The sequence below is a fragment of the Tupaia chinensis genome, unplaced genomic scaffold (assembly GCF_000334495.1).
Source record: "Tupaia chinensis unplaced genomic scaffold, TupChi_1.0 Scaffold000057_1, whole genome shotgun sequence".
NCBI classification, from domain to species: domain Eukaryota; kingdom Metazoa; phylum Chordata; class Mammalia; order Scandentia; family Tupaiidae; genus Tupaia; species Tupaia belangeri.
Window position 1 is genome coordinate 3,737,164 of NW_006159515.1, and position 25,288 is coordinate 3,762,451.

The 25,288-nt window shown below is 40.1% G+C and overlaps 1 protein-coding gene across 1 annotated transcript in view; it reads left to right on the forward strand.

The window, feature by feature from the left end:
• The window catches only part of NALCN (sodium leak channel, non-selective), a 351,304-nt gene that overhangs the window by 279,832 nt on the left and 46,184 nt on the right, over positions 1 to 25,288 (forward strand). Inside the window, exons 18-26 of the mRNA XM_006141515.2 lie at positions 8,747 to 8,848; positions 9,260 to 9,329; positions 12,585 to 12,676; positions 12,763 to 12,885; positions 15,231 to 15,287; positions 15,545 to 15,665; positions 15,762 to 15,893; positions 17,063 to 17,230; positions 19,678 to 19,782. Coding sequence (XP_006141577.1) covers positions 8,747 to 8,848; positions 9,260 to 9,329; positions 12,585 to 12,676; positions 12,763 to 12,885; positions 15,231 to 15,287; positions 15,545 to 15,665; positions 15,762 to 15,893; positions 17,063 to 17,230; positions 19,678 to 19,782 — 970 coding nt within the window. The remainder of the gene's footprint in view (positions 1 to 8,746; positions 8,849 to 9,259; positions 9,330 to 12,584; positions 12,677 to 12,762; positions 12,886 to 15,230; positions 15,288 to 15,544; positions 15,666 to 15,761; positions 15,894 to 17,062; positions 17,231 to 19,677; positions 19,783 to 25,288) is intronic.

Below are 25,288 nucleotides of genomic sequence, written 5' to 3' on the forward strand. Positions count from 1 at the left end.
TATATATATATATATGGCCGTCACATAAGGGGCAATTGAAATTCCACTGCACAAAGGCAATGCAGGGGGAAAAAAAAGAATCAATCTTTCATATGTTTTTTTCAAAGGCTTGGCAAGAAACCAGGGGTAATATTTTTGCAACTGGGAATGTGTGTTTGCTGAAGAATATTCCCACATTTGAATCATCCTCAGGGGTCCTCATCTTGTTTTACTTTCAAAGGTAGAGGGGGCATAACATTAACCCCAACTGGGAAAAGGAAAATGCCTTGCTGTAATTCTCCTCCAGGGAACAGGAATAAAGGGATTACATAGTCCTGCATAATGGAGAATTTCCTCACTCAGACAAGACAAAAGACTTCATTATTTTTCACCAGACACTTGAAGCCTTGTGCCTGCCACTTCCAGAAGCCAAGCAGGCAGACCAGTTTTTTCATATTAAGCCACTAGATGGAGTTTCTAAGAAACTGAATGTGGAAGGTCTCCATAGCAGGACTCTACCTAGACCTTCCCCAAAGATCACTGTGTGCTTTCAAAACTATTAGCTTTGCTTTCTCTCTAGACAGCAAAGAAATGAACATTTTTCTTCCTGAAAACTTACTCCTTATATCCTCATGTGTGACTGAAATCCTAATGAAAGCTTTAAAGTGGCAAAATATAACTTAACTGAACATTCAAGTCCTGCTTCTGGGTATTCTATTACTAACCATGAGGTTTTAATGAGATCTCCATCTCATGTCTTATGTAAAATATTGAAAGTCTCAAATGCTTAGTCATTCCCTAGCTATTTCAGCTTGTAGAAAGATTCCTGTAAGATGAGATAGCTGCAGGCCAGGTTCTCAGGGCAGATCAGATCTCTGGTTTAAGGGACTGAAATGAGTTCAGCTGTCCAAGCCTACTCTGCTCCACATGGGCTTTCAAGCTTCCACATAGAACATAGAGTTCTAAGTTTCTCAGTTTCAAGAAGCAATGTCCGATTTTCTCAAACTTTATTTCTTTCTTTCATGACAGAGAGAAAGACCAGGGGGAGGGGAAAGGCAAGGACTCTGAACAGGGTCTTACATCACAATCTTCCACCCCTAGACTAACAGCCAGCTGAGATAATAGGCATGAATGCCCGGCACGTGCGGATTGACCAGGGAGCTAAACTCCAGTCTTTCATATGGCTCCCCGCGTCCTAGAGTGGCGTGCTACCACTGTGCCACCACAGCTGGTCCTCTGGTTATTTCTTTTTTTATTACTGTCCCAGGGCCTCATCTATTATAGGTGTGCAGCCCATTAATCTTAAGTGGCATAGTATTCTAAGTTGAGCTAGAATTAAGATTATTTTAACTTTCCCTTAAAAAGCATATTTTAAACATGTGCTCTTTTGTTTGTAATTACTTTCATGCTTCATAAACACGAACTGATCAAAAAAGAAATTAAACTGTTTGATCTTCACAGAATTTCAAGGTTCATTCATTCAACCAATACTTATTGAGAACCTACTGTGTACAAGAGCTGGGAAATAATAATGAATGATTTTGAAGACAATTACTGTTTTGTTAGAGCTCTTTGCAGTGTGGGGTGTGTCCGGAACTGAAGGACCAAAGAGGATGTCCTAGAAAGGATGAGGTCCCTTCCAGTAAAGGGTGAAACTTGGAAAGGGAGATTAGAGGCAGACCAAACAGGGCTTTACAAGCCATACTGAGCTTTTTGTCTAGTCTTTGTGTGAAGACCAACTGGAAGTTGAAGGGTTTAAGGCACTGATGGTGATTACATTAGCTTTTTATTGCACCATAGCCAATTACCGTCAGTCCTCTGCATCTGCGGGTTCTGCAACTGCAGACACAGCCTGACCACACCAGTTGTTATGAGATGGCAGAAGAGGTGACTTCCTCAGAGAGAGAGGCTAAAGGATGTACCTCTTTTCCTTTTCACTTACATCCGATGCTACCATTACTTAGAAGAAATCTGGAGATGCTTTCAAGTATAGGGGAAAATGTGCATGGATTACATACCAATACTTACTACTACATGTTATCAAAAGGAAATGAACATCTGAGGATATGGTATCTGTGGGGAGTCCTGGAACCAATCCCCCATAAATTCCAAGATGTGCATGGATTAATACCAATACTTACTACTACATGTCATCAAAAGGAAATGAACATCTGAGGATTTGGTATCTGTGGTGAGTCCTGGAACCAATCCCCCATAAATTCCAAGGGGCATCTATAACCTCTAAGTGATTGAAACAACATTTTTTTGTTTGTTTCATACTTTCTGTCAGGAATCTAAGTACAGTTTGGCTGGGTCTCTGGCTTTGGGTCTTCCACAAAGCTGCATGTATTTGGACTTGAATGAAAAACTACTCTTCCTAGTTCATTCTGGTAGCTATGATTGTTTCATGATTTGTTTTTGTTTTTAATTGCCAAAGAGTGTGGGTACTTGCCAGAAAGAGACAAAACGGGGGGGGGGAGAGCCCCCCCCCCACGGCAAGGGGGGGGGGGAGCGCCCCCCCCCCAGTGGGGTATGATCACACCACTATTCCTTCTCCTTCATTTCTCCATCCTGTCAGGATTTGGTGCATACATGAACATGCTCCATGTGTATTTTTTCAAGATGTCAGGATTCAAACTTCAGTCAGCCATGTGGGAAGAGCTCCCTTAACTAAGTCAGCCCGTAGGTAGTTGTTGATAGGAATCCATTCCTCATGAGCACGTACATTAAGACCGCAGTTCCCCACAAGCTGTTGACTGGAGGCTGCCCCAACAAGTCACTCTCTCCAGAGACCTCACAGCACATCAGCCACTTCACCAGAATGAGCAGGCGAGAGGGCATAAGAGTGTCAGACAGAGAGAGAGCTAGGAGGACAGAAGTCACAGTGCTTTGGAACCTGTCACTTCACTTTTGCCTTCCATTTCTGAGAGTCACCAAGTCCTCTCATGCTGCAGGGGAGGAGTCACACAAGGGCATGAAAACCAGGAGGTGGGGTCACAGGAGACCTCTCAGAAACCTGCCTATGATCATCACATTATGATGTCCTTTTCAGAAGACTCTATGCATGGGGTAATAATTCAACACATTCATTATCCTCTTTGTTTCTAAGTTAGTAGGAAAGGTGTTCATACTCCACATTTTTTTTCTTTTCTTTTTTTTTTTTTGGAGAGGTTTTTGCTATAGGGCGCATGCACTCGCCAGACAGACAGAGAGAGACATAGAGACAGAAAGTGAGAGGGGATGGTCCCCCCCCAGAGGGGATGGTCACGCCACAATCCCTTCTCCTCCATTCTCCTCTCGGGACCTTGGGCACGCACGCACACGCGCCCGGCATGAGTTTTAAGCCACCGGGTCTGGGACGTGAACTGCAGTCAACTACATGGGAATCCAGTGACATAGCCATTATGCTAACTGCTGTTCCCCATACTCCACATTTTAATGTGGAAGGTGGAGGCTCCGAAAATGCATTATCCCTTGCTTAGGGTCCCACAGCTAGAGAAGCCAAGCTCAGGGACAAGTGATTCTAAACCCTACATCTTCTCTACTCATCTAATCCTCGAGACCTCCAGACATATGCAGTACTATCTGGGTGCAGACCTATCGTGCTGGTCTGAAGGGTGAGACCTGCAAGTTAGGGATCCACCCACACAACTCCTACCTCTCTACTCTCCTTGCACACTGCCTCCACTTCTTCACTGATTCATCCTGCTCTTCAGCTGGTCAGAGTGCCAGAAACTGAACCTGAACTTCCTGGGAACCAGCAGTTAGCGTAATGGCTACGTCGCTGGACTCCCACGTAGTCGACCGCGGTTCGCATCCCAGACCTGGTGGCTTAAAACTCACGCCAGGTGCGTGTGCATGTGTGCCCAAGATCCTGAGAGGAGAATGGAGGAGAAGGGATTGCAGCGTGGCCATCCCCCCTGGGGGGGGTGATTTCTCGCTTTCTGTCTCTATGTCTCTCTGTCTGTCTGGCAAGCGCACGCGCCCTATAGCGAAAACCTCTCCAAAAAAATAATTATGTGCTTTAGTAAGAGAGCTAACTAATGCTGACAACATGCCATGAGCATTAAACAAGCTTGGCTAATAACCTGCTACAGGAACATAGGGGGAATCTTCATTTCCAGCTTTATACGACTAATGAGAATCCATTTATATCAAATGTGTAATTATACTGTGCATACGCAAACACTATTTGGTAGTTCCGCCTTTAGGTTACTATGTAACTACTTTATAATAAAATTTTATTTCCTTTCAAAATAAGAATCCAAACGTTTATCATACTTTTGTATGAACTTTGGCGAATTACACTAGAGTATACATAACATCTTCATAAATCTGGTTGTGCTTGATTGAAGTGAACTTCTCATCAACACTCTTATTTTCCATTATAGCAATATATTTTATATAGGCAAAGAATATGACAATGGCTTAGTATCAGGCTGTTTTATATATCCAGAAGCATCCTAACTTGACAGTCTTTCTATACCTGTTTTGATGTCTATGTGTCCTGAGGACCCAAGTATTACTAAACTTCCTTCCCATCCCCCTGTTCCTATCCCAGGGTTTATCCTCCATCTGAGTTCCTTCTGTTGTCACTGGGAGCCTGTGTTTGATGACTAGTCTCCTTGTATAATGTAATTAGGTTTTTTCTACATGTTTCTTGAGATGAATTTAAGTATCTGTAAAAAAGCTGTTCATCTGTAGCGTTGCCTGTTTTCTATAGGAAAATTACTTAGGCAAATAGGCTGGTGTTAACTACAATAGGTACGGTGTCCACAAAAAAATTTACTTTGTAGTTTGACTATCTCTCCACTTAAAGGAGGAAAAGCTTTTAGAAGCCTTCAAATGATATTCTTTCACATGCACCCCTCCCCCACTGCCTTCACTCAAATGTTTATTTAGCAATATGCTAAATGACTATGCTTTCAGTTTTCAGCTAAGCATTGATCTGTGGCACCTCTAAGTTCAGAAGCCTCAGGCATACTCAAAGGAAAGAATGAGAGATCAGAGCTTTTAGTTCAAGGACAGACTCACAAAGAGACTGAGAAATGAAGACGCAGACTGTTGACCTTCATTCTGACATGAGGTGTGGTGATACAGAGCCGAGTGGGGAATCAGTCACAAGGGACTGGGAATCAGACCGTGAGCCTGGCTTGATGTCCCAGTAGTAATGTGCTGCTCAAGTGAAACCGATCCACATGGAAGACGGTGGGTTCAGTTCCTTGGCTGACCTATGCATGCCAAGCTTGCACCTATGATGTTGGCTGGAGAGAGAGGGAGATCATGGCCTGAGACCTTATTGAAGATGCCTGTATTACTCTCTCCATCTCTCATTTCCATTAAAGAATAATTTTTTTAATAAAAAACAAGAGCAGGTGTGCATTGAGCTTGCATCACCATGTGACCTTCTAGCCCCAAGGATAGACTCTGCCTGATTCACTGTGTTCAGCTTACATGGGTGCATTGGAACTTCAGGTAATGTGCAGGTGGGCAAGCACAGGCAGGAAAACACTCAGGGTCCTCTGCACGAGAAATCCACCCAGGTTTATACTTGGCTGGTAGAGAACTCTGAAATCACTTAGTATGAGTTTTAACTGACTGTGAATGAGAAGGGCCAGAGGTACTGAGCACTTTATTCTTGTTTCCATCATTATTCAGGCTGAGGTCTTCTAGCTAGAGGTAGCCTAAACATTCAAGAAAGTGGTAGGAAAAGGAAATGAAAGCAGATGCATTCATCCATTATAACACGCGTAAAGTGGCTGCCTTAGTCTGTTTCAACACAGCTTTTCTGATGACAGGGAGAGCTAAAACCAGTGGCCTCACCCCTATGAACAAATCATGCAGAGACCAGAGACACACATGTTAATCACACAGATGAATGAAAACCCAGTTCATTTTAGTATTACTTCCAGAGTTATCTAGACCCACTAGGAAAGAAGTGAGTGTTCCTAGCCAAAGAGGAAGGAGGGACCGTCTCTTGCCCATTTACACCATGCTTTTGGTGGAGAGATGGACAAGAGAATCATGGGAAGGGGTCTTTCCACCAGCTGTGGGCCTTCATGGAAACCTGCCCCTCTTGTTCAGCTGGGCAGTACTGGGGGACCTCGTAGGGCCTGGAGTCAATAGGTGTAGTGGTAACTTCTCCAGTAAGAATGTCCAGCAAGACCAGGCTGTTGGGACAAATAGCAGTCCTTCTCGACATGCAGCTCAAAGCCAGTTATGCTTCCGTCTCAAACCTAACATCCACACTCAGATGTGCAGCAGGTTACATGTTTGGTTTTTAAGTCCTCTAGACTCAACTGCATTAGAGTAGAGTCATGTGATAAAAATAAATATATAAAAATGACTAAGACGATAGCTGAAGGTTAGGGTGTTTGTGAATTTTTAAATTTTACATATTTATTTATTTATTTTCTACAAGGTATATTCACTCACAGGAGAGAGATGGAGACAGAAAGTGCAAAATCACCCCCAACCCCAGAGACGATGGTCATGCCACAGTCCTACCTCTTACAATATGGGCACACATGAATATGCCACTGACATGATTTTCAAGGCACTGGGTTCAAGACTCGAACTGCATAGTCAACCATGTGAGGTTTAGCCACTTTAACCACCCTGCCACTGGATGGCCCAAAGGTTAGATCTTGAAAGTTTATACAAATGGCAGAGATCTTTATGAGAGTGTCAAGATCTTCATGGAAAATATATATTATACAAAACTGTGGAAATATGTTCACTTTCTGCACCAAAATAAACTTATACTTTAATTCTAGTTTTCCATAAACTTTCTGAAGTCCCATTCATGTCTATGCCAGGATAACACAGTTGCTCCTAATAGAAACTCAGGATAAATTAATAATTTTCAGACCTTTGTTCAAAAGACAACATTGAATGTACATAATATGAGATCAAGCTTTACCCTTGTCAACTTACAAATGCTTCTTTCTGTACAGCAGCATTCTGTTCCTGAAAATAAGCACTCTCTCCCTATCACTGTCATAAATCTTCACTGTACTGTAACATTTTGACTGGGGTTTTTAAGTCCTCTAGACCTCAACTGCATTAGAGTCATGTGATAAACATAAATAAATAAAAATGATTAAGTCAAAGTCCATGCTGCTTGTTAAACTAAGAATAATGATTGTTTGGCTTGATTTCCAGTAATGTATTTATATTCATTGAATCTGTACAATTTCTTATGGATATGTACCATAATTATCTTTATCCACATCAAAAGCATTTTTAAGGACTTAGATATATACATGGTATATCATAAGAGCTAGTGTTTTCAGTATGTTAAACAGGTACAGATTATTTTCTTTAAGATCTTAACTCTGAGTCTGATTAAAGATGTAAGAGAGTTGGTATAGAAATACATTTTAAGAAAATGTTATGTAAAGCAGTGGCGGAAATGTGTGTGTTTGGGTGTTGACTAAATACAGCATCATAAGGTTTGCATATCATAAAACCATTACATTCTAAGTCTATGAGTTATCTTTAAATCAAGTCTTCCTCATATAACCAATAAGGAATCTGAGCCCAAAACTCATATGTCTAGTTGGTGACAGTGTCATTTCTGGCTCATAGGCTTTTTATCCCCCTTGACTAATCCCCTCAAGAGATTTCCTGTCATTCCCAATTGGAGAAAGCTTTCTGCAGAAGAAATTTTATTTTCTCACCAAAATCATTCACACCACAGGTGTTGTATCACCCAATTGTCTTTGCTCATTAGTGACTGAAATTAACACAAACCCAGGAGGTTCTAAAGAGAACACATTTTTTTAAGTGTTCATGGTTTTCTGTCTAAAAGAAAATGGAGCCAACCAGTGATGTGGTGGTTAAGGTGGCTGGATCCTATATGACTGACAGTCCAGATCCAGTGACTTGAAAAGTAACTCTGAGCGTGTGTGTGTGTGTGTGTGTGTGTGTGTGTGTGTACCCAAAGTCCCAAAAGGAGAGTAGAGGAGAAGAGATTGCAGCATGAACATCCCCAGTAGGGAATGCTATCTCACTCCCTTCACCTCCATCTAGCAAATTAAAAAAAAAAAAAAGTAGCCAGTTATACCAGTAAGTCACAGACTCCAGACTGAGGTATGTCTGACTAGTAAATTTCATTTTTTTCTTAATCGCAGGAAAAACAACAACAACACCAACCTTTTAATGTAAAATTGACCTTCCTGCCTTTTTCCAAAAGTATAGTTCAGCGGCGTTAATTAAGCATGTTCATAGTGTCATACATAATTTCAGCTTTTGTTATTTTGCTTTACAACTCATTTTGCTTCTAACATTATGCTTTTTCTATTTTCCTAACGTTCTGCAGAAAATCTCCTTGGAACATATATTTCATTATTCCAAGAGTCTGGGGTAGCCGGTGGGGGAGACAAATCCTTGCTTGAGGGCTTCTATTAGAAACCTCCTTGTTTAATTCTAAACCAAAGACAGGCTTGCCTGTGGGTAGGATGGTCTTACTGCTCACAGGATCCTGTAGAAGCTCCACTATTGAGGTTGGTGAGGAGAGAGAGAGGCCGGAGAGTAGTTTTTTTATTTTTTTCTTTTACAGCGCTTTATAGCTGGGACACTTTGTTTTGTAAGTCTTCTTGACCCAGAACCTACAGCCCATCTTCCCTTGTGATTGTGTATCATTTGCTATACACGCATTTTGCCTTATCACTGGTGTTCCTTTAATAAGAGTAATGAGAAGCTATGTATTATTCATCCCAAGTGTACAAATCATGCATTTATCTAGGGCTCCTTCTTTTTCTAGAGCGTGCACGCGACAGCGCATGCTGAGCGGATCATTCGAGGGGCAACCCGCAAAGGAGAGGTCAATCCTTAGTGTGCAGCATCACATTCGCCAGGAGCGCAGGTAAACACTCCGGGAAGAGAGGCTAAGGAAGGAAGTGTTCAGGAAGTGTTCACAGGACATGGACAAAGCAGTCAGCCCTGAGTGGCAAACAGGCATGGATGAGAGACAGTTTTACCTGCCGGTGGTAGCAATAATGAAACTCACAAGCAGATTCAAAGATTCAAAATCTCTTTACTTCAAGAACCTTTTCCTTGGTGATGGCCAAATTTTACATTTAAGATAAGAAGAAAAAATGCTGAATTTTGTTAGGTGGGATCAAAGACATATAGATAGACTATATTTTTTCTGTATAAAGAAGTAAGAGGCATTTGTGTTGTTGCAGCAGATCAGAAAAAATATTTTTTATCATGGTCATTGCTTTAAAGTCAAAATTTGATCTTGATATTCATTGCACAGTTGTGGTTGTTCTAGGTCACTGAGACATGGATCAAACAGCCAGAGGATCAGCAGGGGGAAATCTCTTGAAACTTTGACCCAAGATGTAAGTTCTGAGCAATGCTTTGTATTTTGGAAAGTGATTATGAAAATGTATTTAAATGACTGCTTAGATAGTTCCCATTCCTGGGTATTTCTGTCATATTCCATGTCTCCTTAAGACTACATACCAGACAGAATCAGAAAACTCAGAAAACAAATTTTATAGTCATATACTAAAAAGTGGTCAATAACACTGGGAAAATTCAGCTATTCCACAAAAATCACATATTTTAGTTAAAATCGCAGCACAAAAGAGACATATTGGTTGTATTTGACTGAAATTAAAGATATTTAATGCATTTTATGAGTCTGATCATTAATTTTGAGCATTTACTAAGTTTCATATATTCTAAAATCTAGATCCAGTGTCCATTATTTCAGGGCTTTACATATTAGAAAATAAACTTTTATTTTTAGAAGAATTTTTCTATGAAAGACTACATAAAATTTCCCAAAAATTTCTTTGATCTTAGATGATAGGACATTCATATACTTATTTCCTCACTCAGTAACAACTTATTGAGTGTTTATGATGTGTCGGTCTTGCTCTTAGTGATGAGAAGTAGAGGTGACCAGGCAGACCTGCTGCCTTCCTGGAGCTTATATTTTAGTAAAGGGACAGACATATAATGGATTTCCTGTGACTGTTTTCATTTTCCACCATCTCTTCAGTGCAGTGCCAGGTTTGCTTTGTACTGTAAAATAGAAGAAAACCGTGTAGAGAAATCAAAGGAAGAGACTTGGAGTTAGGGAATTTTAGATACCATAATTAGTGTAGGCCTCTCTGTATGAACCTAGAGACCTAAATAAAATGGGGTGAGCCTCGTGGAAATCTGAAGAAACCAAGGGTTGGAGAAACCAGGAGTTAAGGTTACAATGAAAGAGATGAAAAGTACATATTACTTTAATTATCACTACTACATTAGTCAAGATTCCCTAGAGACAAAACCAATAGGCTATACATAAATAGATGATAGATGATAGATAGATAGATAGATATAAAGAGAGGATTTATTGGGGGAGAGAGGTTCGATATGTGACTATGGATTACGGTAACTGGAAAGTCCCACAACAGATTGTCTACAAGCTGGAGGGCCTTGGATTCTGGTAGCATGACTCAGTCCAAGTTCAAAGGCCTCAGAGGTAAGGAAACCCATGATGTGTTTCTCAGACCAAGGCTGAAAGCCTGAGAATCTGGGTGCAGCTGGGGTAAATCCTGGAGTCGAGCTTTGAGTTCTGACATCTGAGGCAGCAGAAATAGATCCTGCTGTCTCTCAGGAAACCCATTTGTCTTCTGTATTTGTTTTCTCCAGGCCCCTTGTTGATTGGACGGTGCCTGCCCACATCATGGGCAAGGTAATCTCCCCTAGAACCACCAGCCTGACACGCCCAAAGTAATCCTTTATCAGGTTGGGTGTTCCTTAGCCCAGTCAAGCTGACACAAAACACTAAGCATCACAATCAGTGAAGCCCTGATTAAAGTATAGGCCTCAGCCTGACCTGGATGACTTGGCTGAGAAAATGGAGTCTTGCATGCTCAGAACCAAGGATGACACTTGGGAAAGGAGGGATGGTGAGTCAAAGTTAAAAACGTCACAGGGTTTTTTGGTTTTTGCTTTTGTCTTTTTCTCAACTTAGTCTCTAATTCCTTAAGCGTTTTTGGAGTGTTTGGTGTATGACATCTGCTTTCAATCTGTAGAAACTGCTATCTTAGTATAAGCTGATTGTCCTTATTAAGTGTTCCAGGCAAAACTGAAAACTAGACGCTGATGGTGAGAGCACCCGATATCACGTTACCCAATTGACATCACTCTAATCAGCACCGAGCATTGTTACTGCCATGGTGTTTAGGATCCAGAGCTCTATCTAGTTGGCTACAGTATGGCTGACATGAAATTTGGCTCAGATCCAACACACAGCCTATGCACATGTGATTCCAGAGTCAGGCATATTGCAGGGAGAAAGTTTCCAGGTAAAAATTCAGAAAGGCAACATTTCTTCAAAGTCCGTTCTTTCAATGTGATCAATAGAAAAGTACAGTCTACATAAGAATCAGATCAGAAGATGGCTTTTAAAATATTCATTTAAGTATACACAACAAAAGTTATTGAATAGTCTCAACTCCAGGGGCTAACATCTGCAAAAACTTACTGTTTTTTTTGTATGGACATATGACAAAAATCTATCCCCCATCTTCTCCCTAACAAAACGTCATGTTTTTGTTAGGGATGTCATTCATCTTATAACTAGACATTCAAATGAGATCATTTCAGCTTTTGACTTATTCCCTCTGATAGAAGATACAGATCATTACGTCTAAGAAATGCTGTCCAGTGTTACTAACAGTGGCTCTCTACCTCCCACAGTGTCCAGGCAATGACTATCGAGGCCCTATGCAGCCTGCCCACCCCACCTCTCAGATCTCATCCTTCTCTACTCTGTTCCTTGCACTTTTGTCTACACTCCCACTGGCATCCTGGCCATTCCTAGTCCCATCTCGGTAGAAACCGAGGAAGCTTTCCACCAGCCTGCACCCTGTCCTCCTTCTAGTATTTTCTCAAATACCACCTTCATATTGAGGCCTCCCAATCTGCATATGTGAAACCGTAGTTTTCTAGCACCTCTATGCCTCTCATCCACTTTTTTTAAAAATCAGAGTATTAAGCATCCTCTAACATACTTACCTTGAAACTTTATCTGATTCTCTCTGACTAGAATATCAACCTTATGACTATAGGACCTTTGTCATTTTTTTCTTGCTGTATTCTCCACAGTAGAATAGCATCTGACACAAAATAGGATATCAGTAAATAAGTGCTGAATGAATTACTTTTTTAAATGAATTACTTTTTAATGGGAAATGAAACCCTTACTAAGATGACTGTAGTCATTATGTGTGTGTATATATATATATATTGATTCAGTTGTTTTCATAGTGATAATATATTTGACCTTCAAAAATATCTGCGGCCTGGTGGTTGACACAGCCAGATTCCACAATGCTATCACGCAGTTCAAGCCCCAGACCTGGTTGCTTGAGAAACATGCCAGGCATGTGTGCGTGCATACTCAAAATCCAGAAAGGAGGGCACAATGGGAGAGGAGGGATTTTGATGTGACCAAGCACTGTGGGAGAGGATCTTTCTCCTCTCCCTGTCTCTCTGCCTCTCCATCTCTCTCAGGTGAGTGCATGCTCCATCTAGCAAAAAGAAAAGAAAAATCTCGTATTTTAATATGTACCCTTTCATTTCATGTCTAGCATTCCAATACAGTGAGATATAGAAATGCACAAAGAGAAGACAGTGAAATTAAGATGATTCAGGAAAAAAAGGAGCAAGCGGAAATGAAAAGGTACGGGGGCTTCCGTGTTCCTGGCTCTCCCTGTGAAATGGCGAACTTACCCTCAACCTGACAGCCCCATAAATTTCCCCTTCAAGGAAGGTGCAAGAGGAGGAGCTGCGAGAAAACCACCCGTACTTCGACAAGCCACTGTTCATCGTTGGGCGGGAGCACAGGTTCCGAAACTTTTGCCGGGTGGTGGTCCGAGCACGCTTCAACGCGTAAGTACATTCATTTCAGCCAGGTGTTTGGCCTGGGCCATGCAAACAGCAGGGGGGGTTGTCATACGAAGAAGAAGGGATGTGTAATCCTAATGGGGTCACAAAATAGACTGTGGGCTAATTAATCATGCTGCTCCTATTTGCTAAGTGCCTGACCAGGTGGAAAACAAAGGTTGCAAGTAGTTAACATTTGTAGAAAACTCACGTTCATAAAACACTTAGCCTCTTGCATTGGCGCATTTTAACAGTTGCCTAATACATTTATACTAGTGTTATTAACTCCGTATTTTCTTTTTGGAACCTTGAAATCAAGGGAGATTAAATGACATGATAAAAGTCATTGTCCATCTCTTCCATCATACTTAGTTTCATTGTGGTGGAAATAGCCCCATGGGTTTATTCTATAATAACATAAAGAAGAAAGAAAGTTGGCCGGTGCTTTTATTATTGTGAGAAGAAAGCCCACTCCCTACTATCTCTACCATCCCAACGTAAAGAAATGCTACAAAACTGGATAAATTCCCTCTGGAATCACAAAGAAAGTCCACATATAGCAGCATAACCAGAAATAGTAAAACTTTTGACTTTGTTCTTTGAGAAAGCCACATCTTTGTAAGCAGAATTGTCTTCTCATTCTGAAAACACTTGTTAATGGTGAAAGTGTGCTTTTTGTCTATGAAGTAATTATTAATAAATGTGTAGACCTTCAAAAAAAAAAAAGAGCTATCAGTAAAGTGATCTTTGAGGATACTATACTTGAGAACCCAAAGCCAAGTTTCACAGGCAACCAATGGGCAAAATGAATTTTTGCCAGGTGTAACTGAGTAAATATTCTGGAAACATTAAGAGTCCTGGAGGAAGTATGATGACTTGACATCTTTCCTCTGCATAGTTGGGTCTTCCCCCATGCCATCATTGAAGTCAATCAATCTCCCTTGTTGATAATCAGTAGCTTATCCTAATCACTATTATGAACTGAATTTTCTCAAAAAAAAAATCCATATATTGAAGTCCCAACCCATATGCCTCAGAATGAGGCTGTATTTGGAAATAGAATATTTAAAAAGGTAATAATTACATTTTTAAAAGGTTAATAGGTAGGCCCTAATCCATGTGAGCGTTTTTCTTATAAGAGGAGGGGGTTTGGATATAGTCATATGGAGGGAGACCATGAAGACATGTAAAGGGAAGACAGACATCTATGAGCCAAGGGGGGAGGCCTGGGACAGATCCTTCCCTTGTAGCTCTCAGAAGAGAATCTATTGGCACCTTGATCTTGGACTTTCTGCCTCCAGAACTGGGAGAAAATGCATTTCTGTTGCTTGATCCACCCTTGTCAGGTGCTTTGTTACAACAATTCTAGAATACTAGTATACACTGTCATGACACTTCAGGATGGAGGAAACCTCAGAGACCACTTAGTGTCATCTTTGCATGCCCCCCTCCTTCAACAGAAGATGACATTTGGGTCTGTGGAGGTGGAGGGTTCAGCTTTAGGACACCCCTAATACATGGCTCTCTCCTGATTGCCACTCCATTATTCTTTCTGCTATTCTGGAAAGACCTTCACAACTTAAAGCACCTGAGTTATAGTCAATAAAAACTTCTGAGTTTTCACACAGTAAAAGAAGACCACAGTTTAGAAGTTGATTTGATCAGTTCTCAAAGTGGGTTTTTCATTTTGAATGATCCTGTTGGGTACCGACATGTTAACATCTAATTGCTGATTCTCCACTTCATTGAGTATGGTGTGATTCTCCTTTTGTTAACAATGCAGGCCACATTGACTATAGCTGATGAGGACTTGGTTGTGATTGGGAAATCACAGGCCTCCCTGACAATTGCTCACAGATTTCCTGAAAATAGAAATTATAAATCTCCCTCCCAAGAAATTCTAAATACATTATCCTGTAAGATTACAGTTAAATGCAGAGCAAAGAAACTACTTAATGTATGGAGTATATAATTAAATAATTATGAAGAATATCTTCAAACTACTGAGACAAAGATTTTAAATGAGTGTTTCTAAATGGGTCAAAATGTAATTTTGTAATGTCCATGTTGGGCACTTTTGAATGGAGTCACAAATTCTAAAATCAAGTATTTCAAGAAATAAAATGTTAGTTTCATAACCATCAACAGCAAATTATTTTTTTCTCCTCTAATGTTCCTTGTCTTCCAAAGTCAATATGGTTAATATGTTTTATAATGGAAATATTATGGAGGATATAAAAGAAACTTTAGGTAGATGAGATGTTTGTAAATGCTACGCTGCCACATTATGATGCCATGTTATAACACACTGGCTGTGCTACAGAACTTCATCTGCTTATTCTCTCTTACAGATCCAAAACAGATCCTGTCACAGGAGCCGTGAAAAATACAAAGTACCATCAACTTTAGTAAGCATTATGAGTCCCATTTTCTATGCATACTTGAAGTTTTCATGTACTATTTTATACTACATAAAATTATAAAAATTCTTTTCTATTTTCTTGCTGTACAGTGCTAAGAAATAGATGATTGGGAATTTATTTTTAAAATGCCAGTCATGTTACTATAATCACAGAAGCCATCATCTCTGTCTCTTAGCAGCTCTTCCTAGAGAATTTGTGTTTCTCAATTTTGGTTTTTTATTTTTTATTTTTTATTTTTGCAGTGATTTGCTGGGGTTGGTCACTTACCTAGACTGGGTCATGATCATCGTAACCATCTGCTCCTGCATTTCCATGATGTTTGAATCCCCCTTTCGAAGAGTCATGCACGCACCTACTTTGCAGGTACTATTGCTGACCCTCAGCTCACAATGATGCAGTAAAACGTTGACCTGCAATTTTTCCATTCATTGTGCTCAAATTGCCTTTTGCCCATTTCAGATTGCCGAGTATGTGTTTGTGATATTCATGAGCATTGAGCTTAATCTGAAGATTATGGCAGATGGCTTATTTTTCACCCCAACTGCTGTCATCAGGGACTTTGGTGGGGTAATGGACATATTTATATATCTTGTAAGTCTATAGTTATTTCCTAAATGTAAACTGTAATAATTTTGTAAAATCTCCTGCATTTCTTGGCACAAGAGTGATTTGTGTGAGTCATAGAGGTTTAGATGACCTAACTGGGCTATTCAATGAACTATAGAGTCATCCATTACATGTGGATATGAGACATACATGTAAAGTTTAAATGCTATTTATTATAAATATCATCGATAGTTCTGTTCAAATGAATGACACACATTAATAACATTTAAATTAGCAAGTCTAGTTTGCATCCCACACTTCCTATGACTCCTGTATTAAAAAAGAAAGTTTTCATCGCATAAATCATGTTATTGATTAATGAGTCTCTTATTGTTAAAAGCATACTAAAATGATTGTGGTTGGACCTCCTGATTCCAACACACTTTTGTGGTTGTAGCATGTGCCCATTCAACTGTTTCATTAAACTAAATTGGGCAACCATAGGAAAAGACTCAAAATTTTTTTATTTACCATGCCAACAGGTGGCATGGTAATTAAGACAGCTGGATCTCACATGGCCTACTGCACAGTTCGAGTCTTGGTTCCAGTAGCTTGAAAAACACACCAAGAACAGGGGCATGCATGCCAAAAATCCTTAGAAGGAATGGAGGAGAAGGGATTGTAGCATGGTCATCTCCCTGCAAGGACAATTTCTCGCTTTCTCCAAGCCCCTGTCACTGTGAGCACATGCACCCTAAAATAAATTTTTAAAAAATGAAAGAAAGAAAGACAGAAAGAAAGAAAGAAAGAAAGACAGACAGACAGACAGACAGAAAGAAAGAAAGAAAGAAAGAAAGAAAGAAAGAAAGAAAGAAAGAAAGAAAAGGAATTCCAATTACTTAGGCATCCGCAGAACCACCAGTGCAGTAAGTTAAGAGGGAGCAGAATGTACTGGCGTGCACTCAGACACACTATGGGCCTGTTTCATTCAAACATGCAGGTGATGACGTTCCTTTAAGGTCGCTATGAAGTCTAAGATATATCCATTGTTTAAAGTTAACAGATTGCAGGCACAACTGCTTGTCCACACAAGTGCTTGTCCCCAAAGCACGTGGAATCTACGCCAAATGGGAAGTCATGACCAGGTGGAGCTCAGGAATATAGAGAGAAGAGGATCAGTTGTATAAATGCCAAAGATTATTCCCTCTCTCTAGGTGAGCTTGATATTTCTTTGTTGGATGCCTCAAAACGTACCAGCTGAATCAGGAGCTCAGCTCCTGATGGTTCTGCGGTGCCTCAGACCTCTGCGGATCTTCAAACTGGTGCCTCAGATGAGGAAAGTTGTCCGAGAACTTTTCAGTGGCTTCAAGGAAATATTTCTGGTATGTCAGAGTTACCTTTGCTTCCAGTTCACAGTACTCCAACTCTTTAATGTGGCTAGTGAGTGGATAAGTGAGTCTTGCTTATCAAGGTCAAGTTAATAGTTTTATTTGTTAAAGGCACTAGAAAACACAGTGCACATGCTAAAACCTTACCCCTGAACACTTCTGATTTATTAGTTTATTGGGTTCAATCAACCCTTTTAGTGAAATAAAAGAATTCCTTTAGAAAGTACAATGAGAGACCAGCAGGTGGTATAATGGTTACATTGCTAGACTCCCACGTAGTCAATCGTGGTTCAAGTCCCAGATCCAGCAGCTTAAAACTCATGTAGGGTGCACGTGCACGTGTGTGTGTGTGTGTGTGTGTCCAAGATCTAGAGAGGAGAATAAAAGAGAATAGATTATGATGTGGCCTCCCCACTGGGAGGGAGTGATTTCTCACTTTCTATCTCTCTGTCTCTCCGGTGAGTGCACTGGTAAGTGTGCACACCCTATAGCAAAAATCTCTCTTAGAAAAAAAAAAAAAAAGGAAAGAAAGAAAGTACAATGAATGGAGAACCTGAAGAGGTAATATCTGCTGACTGTTTCAGCCTCAACTCTTGACACTAATTTCTACTCTGAGTTATAGTATCCTTACGTAGAAATTAAGGCTAAGAAGACTCAAGATCGTCTATTTCAAAATGGAATTAGGAATTAGTGCTTTTGCGTTCCTAATCTCATTCTGTGTGTCCCTTAAATATCTTTGGAATATTAACATAAGATAATTTAAAACGTATTGTAGTGGGCCAGCAGATGGCATGGTGTTAAGGCACTGGATTCCACATGGATGCTTGTGGTTCAAGTCCCAGATGGGGTGGCTTAAAGAACATGCCATGCATGTGTGCCCAAGGTCCCAAGTGGAGAATGAAGGAGAGGAAATTATGGCATGGCAATCCTCCCTGGTGGGTGATTTCTCACTTTCCCTCTATGTCTCTCTGTCTCCAGTGAGCGCACAAGCCCTATGGCAAAAATATTTTTTTAAAAAAGTGTCACACAGATATTTATTATTATAGTTTAAGTAACCTCATCATACAGTAATGAATACTTACAAATGTGATTGAAGATGAAAACATCCTTTTTATTTGGGCAAACATTGATTTAGGTCTTCTTTTTCTTTTAAAGAATTTATTTTTATTCTAACTTATTTACTTATTTATTTGTTTATTTTTAATTTGACCAGAGAGGGACAAAGTGAAAGCAAGCAAGAGAGAGAGTGAGAAAGCTAACCTTCAGGTACAGAACTCAAACCGCGGTCTGCCATGTGGGAATCCAGCTCCCTTAACAACCACACCACCTGCCAGCCCGTGATTTAGGTCTTCTAAGAACAGACTTGGGGATAAAACTACAAGAGGCTCACTGCTCACAGTCTGTAACCAAAGGATCTTTATCTTACAAAAAAAGCAATCAAAGCATTCTTCTTATTATCGACAAGGTCTGCTTATGCATAAAAAACATGAACTATTTTACATAAGCTTGTTCAGTAACTTGCTTTCTGGAAACATACCTATGGTAAGAACACAGCTGCAGCTAATAGTGACTATGAAAGTTTTTTAGAGGTAGGTTGTGATGTTACTAAGATGCATACAGTTGCTAGTACATTCTTTGAAGGTGTATTTCAAAGTTTTCTTTATACACAGCCATGGAACTGTGGTTTTCACACTGCTGGAATTGATGGACAGCATTATCAGCAGACAGCTAATGTGTATGAATTTTTGACCACTGATGGGTTTGAGAAGATCATCTATTCGTACCTTTCTCCTGAGGAGGTTTCTGTGTCATAGGAGTATACTTACAATAAACGTTAGATTATCCAGCCAGCACAGTGCAAGAATTTGTTCTACATTTTATCCATTGCCACTTTGTGCTGAAACCAGAGCAGCCAGCCAGCAGAGGGAGCACGAGTTAATGAACGGCTGTGCTCTTCAAGAATTATCTCCTGTCCTCTGTGCTCAGCACTTTTGCCAAATGCAGAGCCTCCTGCTCACAAGAACACAAAGCCACTGTCTCTCAGTCTGTACTCTGCTAATAAAGATAGGAACCCGCTTTGAAAACACGTGCTGAAGTATTTACACATTGTCCCCTTTGTTCCACTAAATAAAATAGAGAAATGTATTGATTTTCAAATCATAAAAGTTAATTTCACATCAAAAATACCTTATCTCATTTTCTTACATGAAAACTGCATGTTTTTATTTTCAAAATTCAAAGTCTGTTATTAATTTCCTCCTCTTGACATTCCAATAAGGCTAATTGAATGGCCTGTGGCAGAGGAGTTAAAAGATATCATTAAAAACCCATGAATTTTATACAGTTTGTTATCTTTAAAAATCATGTTTGTATCACTGTTTAAACCGAACCTAATGTTTGGGTGTTACCGAGAGATTTCATAGTTTCTCCATTTCTTTCAGGTCTCTATTCTTTTGCTGACGTTAATGCTTGTTTTTGCAAGCTTTGGAGTTCAGCTTTTTGCTGGAAAACTGGCAAAGTGCAATGATCCCAACATTATTAGACGGGTAAGATAGTCCTTTCTTTTTTGGAATTAAAGCTTACGAAAGATTGCCATTTCTTGGAAAGCATGTAGTACCGGTGGTGCCGAGGCTACTTGAGAATCACTGACAAAACTCTAAGAATTCTCTCCCACAAATCCCTTTTTGCTTAAAGCAATGTGTCCCTTTCGGCTAGTAATGGCGTATAAGAGTAAAAGCACACCTCAGATAATTCTATTCTTTTCTCCTATTCCAGTATCAGTCCATGGCTGAGATCTTGGGCATAGCCACCCACGATTCCAAATGTTTACAGTCAAAGGGGTTTTTTCCTTTAGGTCTTCCCTAACTTATTGTTGCCCTTATTGTCGCATAAGATTCATATCAGTAAGTAGCGCTATGTAAAAATCTACAAGAGGCAAACTTTGAGCCTTACACCCCTTTTTAAAAGAGTATTTGTTTATTGCAAATCAAAGAGACAAAGACAGGTACCCCAACAAAGTGTCCATGCCATGATCCACCCCCTACTTCAGTCAACTTGGATCACAGACACTTGTGCTCAGGGAGATCCCTAAATGTGAACCCAGGACTTTTGCGTGTGAGTCCAGCTGCATTACCCCTGTGCCACTACCTGTGCCCCCCCTCCCATTTTTGCCCCTTGTCTATTATTTCTTCATTCCTAGATTTTTCCCCAGTAGGAAGCCAGTACCTTTGAATTAGCTCTTACTATCCAGAATATTCCCCTTTATGACAACCAACAAGGACCCCAATAAAGACTCAGACTAGAACACTTTAACTGCAGCATTCCAACAATATTAGTAAGAAGCAATGACCTGTCATAACAACCCCACAATGTCAGTAAGCTTAACATAATGAAGCACATAAAGTGCATCTTGGATAAGTTGGACAGCTCTCCAAATGATCACTTGGGGACCTCAGTTCCTCCTGCCTTATGTCCCCAACCTTCACTGTATCATCAGCATCTCCTCCCTGTAGCTGGCAGGTAGGAATTTTCTTCATCTGAGAGGGTAGTAGGCTGAGCCTGGAAGTGGCACACATGACCTCAAAACTCAACCCACATTCCACTGGAAATAGTAGGGCCTCTGCATACTGGAAAGGAGGTGGGGAAAGGCTGGTTAGTGGTGGACTCAGGAGAAAAAGTCACACAGTTTGGGTAATGATTAGTGAATCCATGCTATACCTTCTGGTAACCCATTCTCTTAAGATTCTTGTCTATATTACAAGTAGATTAATGAAATAAAACAATTATTGCTGACTTATAAGTTTGCTAAAGTATTTTTGTATTCTATCCGAATAAAATAATGCCTTCATTTTATTGAAATATGTTTATCCAAAAGGCCTAATAGAACTGGACCACAATATTACATATTTCTAGCAAATGTGGCTATCTAATATAGGTTTTACATATATGATATATATCATCTGCAAATATCTAGATCTATTTTATAAACCAGAAAATCACTTCTTGAATTGTTACAAAATACAGAAAACATCTTTGTCCAGTCAAAATACATTGCAAATTATATTAATAAGAGAAGTACCAGGGTAGAAGAGACATTCCAGGCACTTGGATAATCCTGAGAAGACACAACAAGGAATGTGGTATGAAGGTCACGATGTGCCAGAGCAGCTAATGAAGGAAGTAATAAACAGCTGATGTATCAGTCCACAAGCTTGTGTACAGAAAGAGGAGTTATTTTGGATTCTCACTGAATAGAAGCCAGAAAGATAATAACAACATTTCAAGATGAAGCCTGCTAGGAATCCTGGATGACTCAGTGTATTAATAATGGCCCAAGAGCATGGTGATTTTCCATTATGTCCTCATATCCAGTCCCAGTGAAGACTGATGGCTTATAGAGGACTTCGAGCCAATGTAGATGGACAAGCACATAGATTGATGCATTTATCCTCTTTGCCAGAGTAACGAGGTCTGTGGAAGGCTCTTCAGGAAAGCCAAGGAGACTTAGCCACCACAGAGAACCTCAACACCAAGCAGAAGTAGTCTACGTCTTTACGTTTTTTCTAATCTCAACATAAGTCCAGGGCCGAAGACATCATATAAATGAAGGGAATACCAGTTCTATCTCAATGCTTCAGCCCATCTTTCTAAAGGAAGAGACAAACCCAGGGAAGAGGGAAAACTGAATACACCTACACTGAGATCACACAGCTTATATATAAAGGTGATGACACTTTAGTTATTGGGCCTCATTTTCAAGTTGGGAGAACACATTTCTTGGTATTTGCTTGAGTACTTCCTCCTAGGCTCCTTTTCTCAAAATTTGACTGAAGATGTCTTGAGCTCAATATAAGCAGAGATTCGCACGCCAGAACTTAGTCAGCAAAGCCCTATAAATAAACTCTGAGGATACCTTTTGACAAATAGTTATTAAGTATCAGTTATGTCCAAGGCACTGTGATAGGTGAAATGAAATGAGGACTGGAAACTGAGTGGATCATTTCCCCTGTCTTAAAACATTTTCTGTCCAATCAGATTGTTTCATGGTCAAGCAGCCATAATACAAGGTCAGCAGTTTAAAGAGGATATGAAAAGCGGAAATAATGCGCAGTCTGAGTTCATTCTGGGAAATGGTGTTGGGAATGCTGTGGGGAGGAGGTATTTCTGAGATGAGCAGGGAGGGACCCCTCCTTCCCCAACAGACAGCCAGCAGGGTAAAGGACACAAAGTATGAAAGAGTCATGGTACAGAGGAAGGACAAAACAAGGGGGGAAGAACATGGGCTTGGGAATCAGGTTTCTGAGATAAGAATCCAGCTGCTTCACTGTTTCCTCCTCTACGCCCTTCTGAAGACTAGATTAGCTGACCTATGTAAGCACCTAACCTTTTCTCTAATAGTTCAGAGTTAAGCTTTATTTCCTTTCCATGTAGGAAAAGCTATTGGGTTGTCAGGAAAGTCATGACACATTTTTTGCATAGAAAAATACATCACAACTTTTCCAACAACCCAATAAAAACCAAGGCCAGAAATGTAAGTTAGAATGAGATCTTCAATGGCTTAGAATGTCAGACTAAGTGTTTTGTTTTTGTTTTTGTTTTTTAATGAGAAATGAAAAGCCATTAAAGATTTGTAGAAAGAGGAATCAGATACTTCTTAGTGCTCACAAATGACAAGGCTCTGGCTCTAGTACTACTGTTGTTGCCCACGTTATACTGATGAGGAAAACAGGTGAAAATGATGAAGTAACTTGTCCAAGTCACCGCCTGATAAGTGGAGAGGTGGAATTCATGGTGAGGCACTTGTCTCCCTATTATGTGCCTTTAGCCAGGATACCCACTGCCTCATGCTGAATTAGGCTCAGAAAACAAATTGGAAGAGGCGGTAAGGCCAAATGTATCATGGGGACTCTATATGGTACTCTGCAATACAGTCCTTTGAAGCAATGTTTTAGATACATAGGTATGTTATGAAAACTTAATTGCAATATATTTAGCTGGAAAAAAGTGGGCTTTGAAAGGGGAAAACTTTATTATCTCATTTATGCATAGGGAAAAAGAGAGAATATACATTGAAATATTAACTGTGTTGGTCTTTGGGTAAGCTTACTTCCTTTTATTTCCCCATGCTTTATAAGTAAAGATCAATTCACTGTGTAAAAATATTTTTACTTTAAAGAACTTGATGGTTAATTCAGAAAGAGGTAACGTTGTCATTAACTGAGCTAGTTGAAGCAAGAATAGAGACGTGGACTTTAAGGGACAGGAAAAAGCAGAGGAAAATCTGAGTCCTCGAAGCTGGATCTCCATCAGGATTCTGTTCCATGGCTGGAAATGGTATACCAGGGGAAGATGTGATTTAGGGTTGAAGTTGACTTTAACAGGTTAAAATTGAAGTTCTGTTGAAATATTCAAGTAGTGATCAAGAATTTTACCATTCACACCTTGTACCCAGGGAAGATGCTTAGGTTTAAAACATGGTCAGCATAGCCAAAGAAGCAAAGACAACCAAAGGGAGAAGAAATGAGTCCAAAACTTCTTATGATGTTTCAGAAAAAAAATTTTGGAGCAGCTTTATGGAGCTATAATTCATATTTCACAGAGTTCAGCCACTAACATTAAATGGTTTTTAGCATATGCACAGAGCTGTACAGCTATCTCAACAGCCACTTTTAGAATATTTGCATCACCTCTAAAAGAAACCTTGTATAATTTAACTGTTACTGTCTCTTTATTCTTCCCCCAGCTTCCCTCTGTCCCCAGAATAACCAACCCTAAACAACTTCTAATCTACTTATTTTACTGTCTCTATATTCCAGTGATGGGAACTCATCATCACATAATACAGGGTCCTTTTTGAATGGCTTTGTTGTTGTTGGAGAGGTTTTCGCAATAGGGTGTGTGCGCTTGCCAGACAAACAGAGAGAGACATAGAGACAGAAAGCGAGAAATCACCCCCCAGGGGGGATGGTCATGCTGCAATCCCTTCTCCTCCATTCTCCTCTTGGGATCTTGGGCACTCACTCACATGCGCCCAGCGTGAGTTTTAAGCCACCAGGTCTGGGACACGAACTGCGGTCGACTACACGGGAGTCCAGCGACATAGCCATTACGCTAACTGCTGGTTCCCTTGAATGGCTTTTTCACTTAAGTGCTTTCAAGAATCATCCATGTTGCAGCATGTCTTAGTACTTTATCCCTTTTCATGGCTGAATACTATTTCATTGTTTGGATATACCACATTTTTTTTAAATCTATGTTTTCAATGATGGACATTTGCATTGTTTTCATCTTTACATTATAAATCATCCCAATGTAAACACATGTACAAATCTGTGTGGACATACATTTTCATTTCTCTTAGATAGATACCTAGGAGTAAAATTGTTGGATCATGTGGTAACACTGTGTTTAGTTATTTGAGGAACTGCCAGACTGTTTTCTGAAATGGCTGTGCCATTCTTCAGTCCCACCAGCAGTGTATGAGGGCCGCAGTAAGAAGATTCTAATTTCTCCACATCCTCGCCAACACAAGTTATGTGATTTTTTGATTATAGCTTTCCCAATGGGTGTGAGGTTATATTTAAAATCTCATTATCATTTTGATTTACATTTTCCTAGTGCTTACTGGCCATTTGCATATCTTCCTTGGAAAACTATCTATTTAGAGTCTCTTTTGTCCACTTGCTACCGTTTTCAGCATCAAGTTTCATCTTCCTATCTCCAAAGTCCTCATTAGTATTTGTTGGGTGGCTGTCCATATCACTGTTGTTAAAATAAAGGACCTTCACTGGTCTATGTAAGAAGTGCATCCTGGGCCAGCAAGTGGTGTAGTGGTTAAGGTGCTGGGTCCCGCGTGGCCAACTCAGCAATTTAGTCCCAGACCCAGCAGCTTAAAAGCGTGCTGGGCACGTATGTATGCATGCCCAAAATCTCAAGAGGAGAATGGAGAAAATGGTATTGAAACATGGCCATCCCTGCTGGGGTAATGACTTCTCACTTTTTTTCTTTCTCTGTCTCTCTTTCTGGTGAGTGCACATACCCTTTGACAAAAAA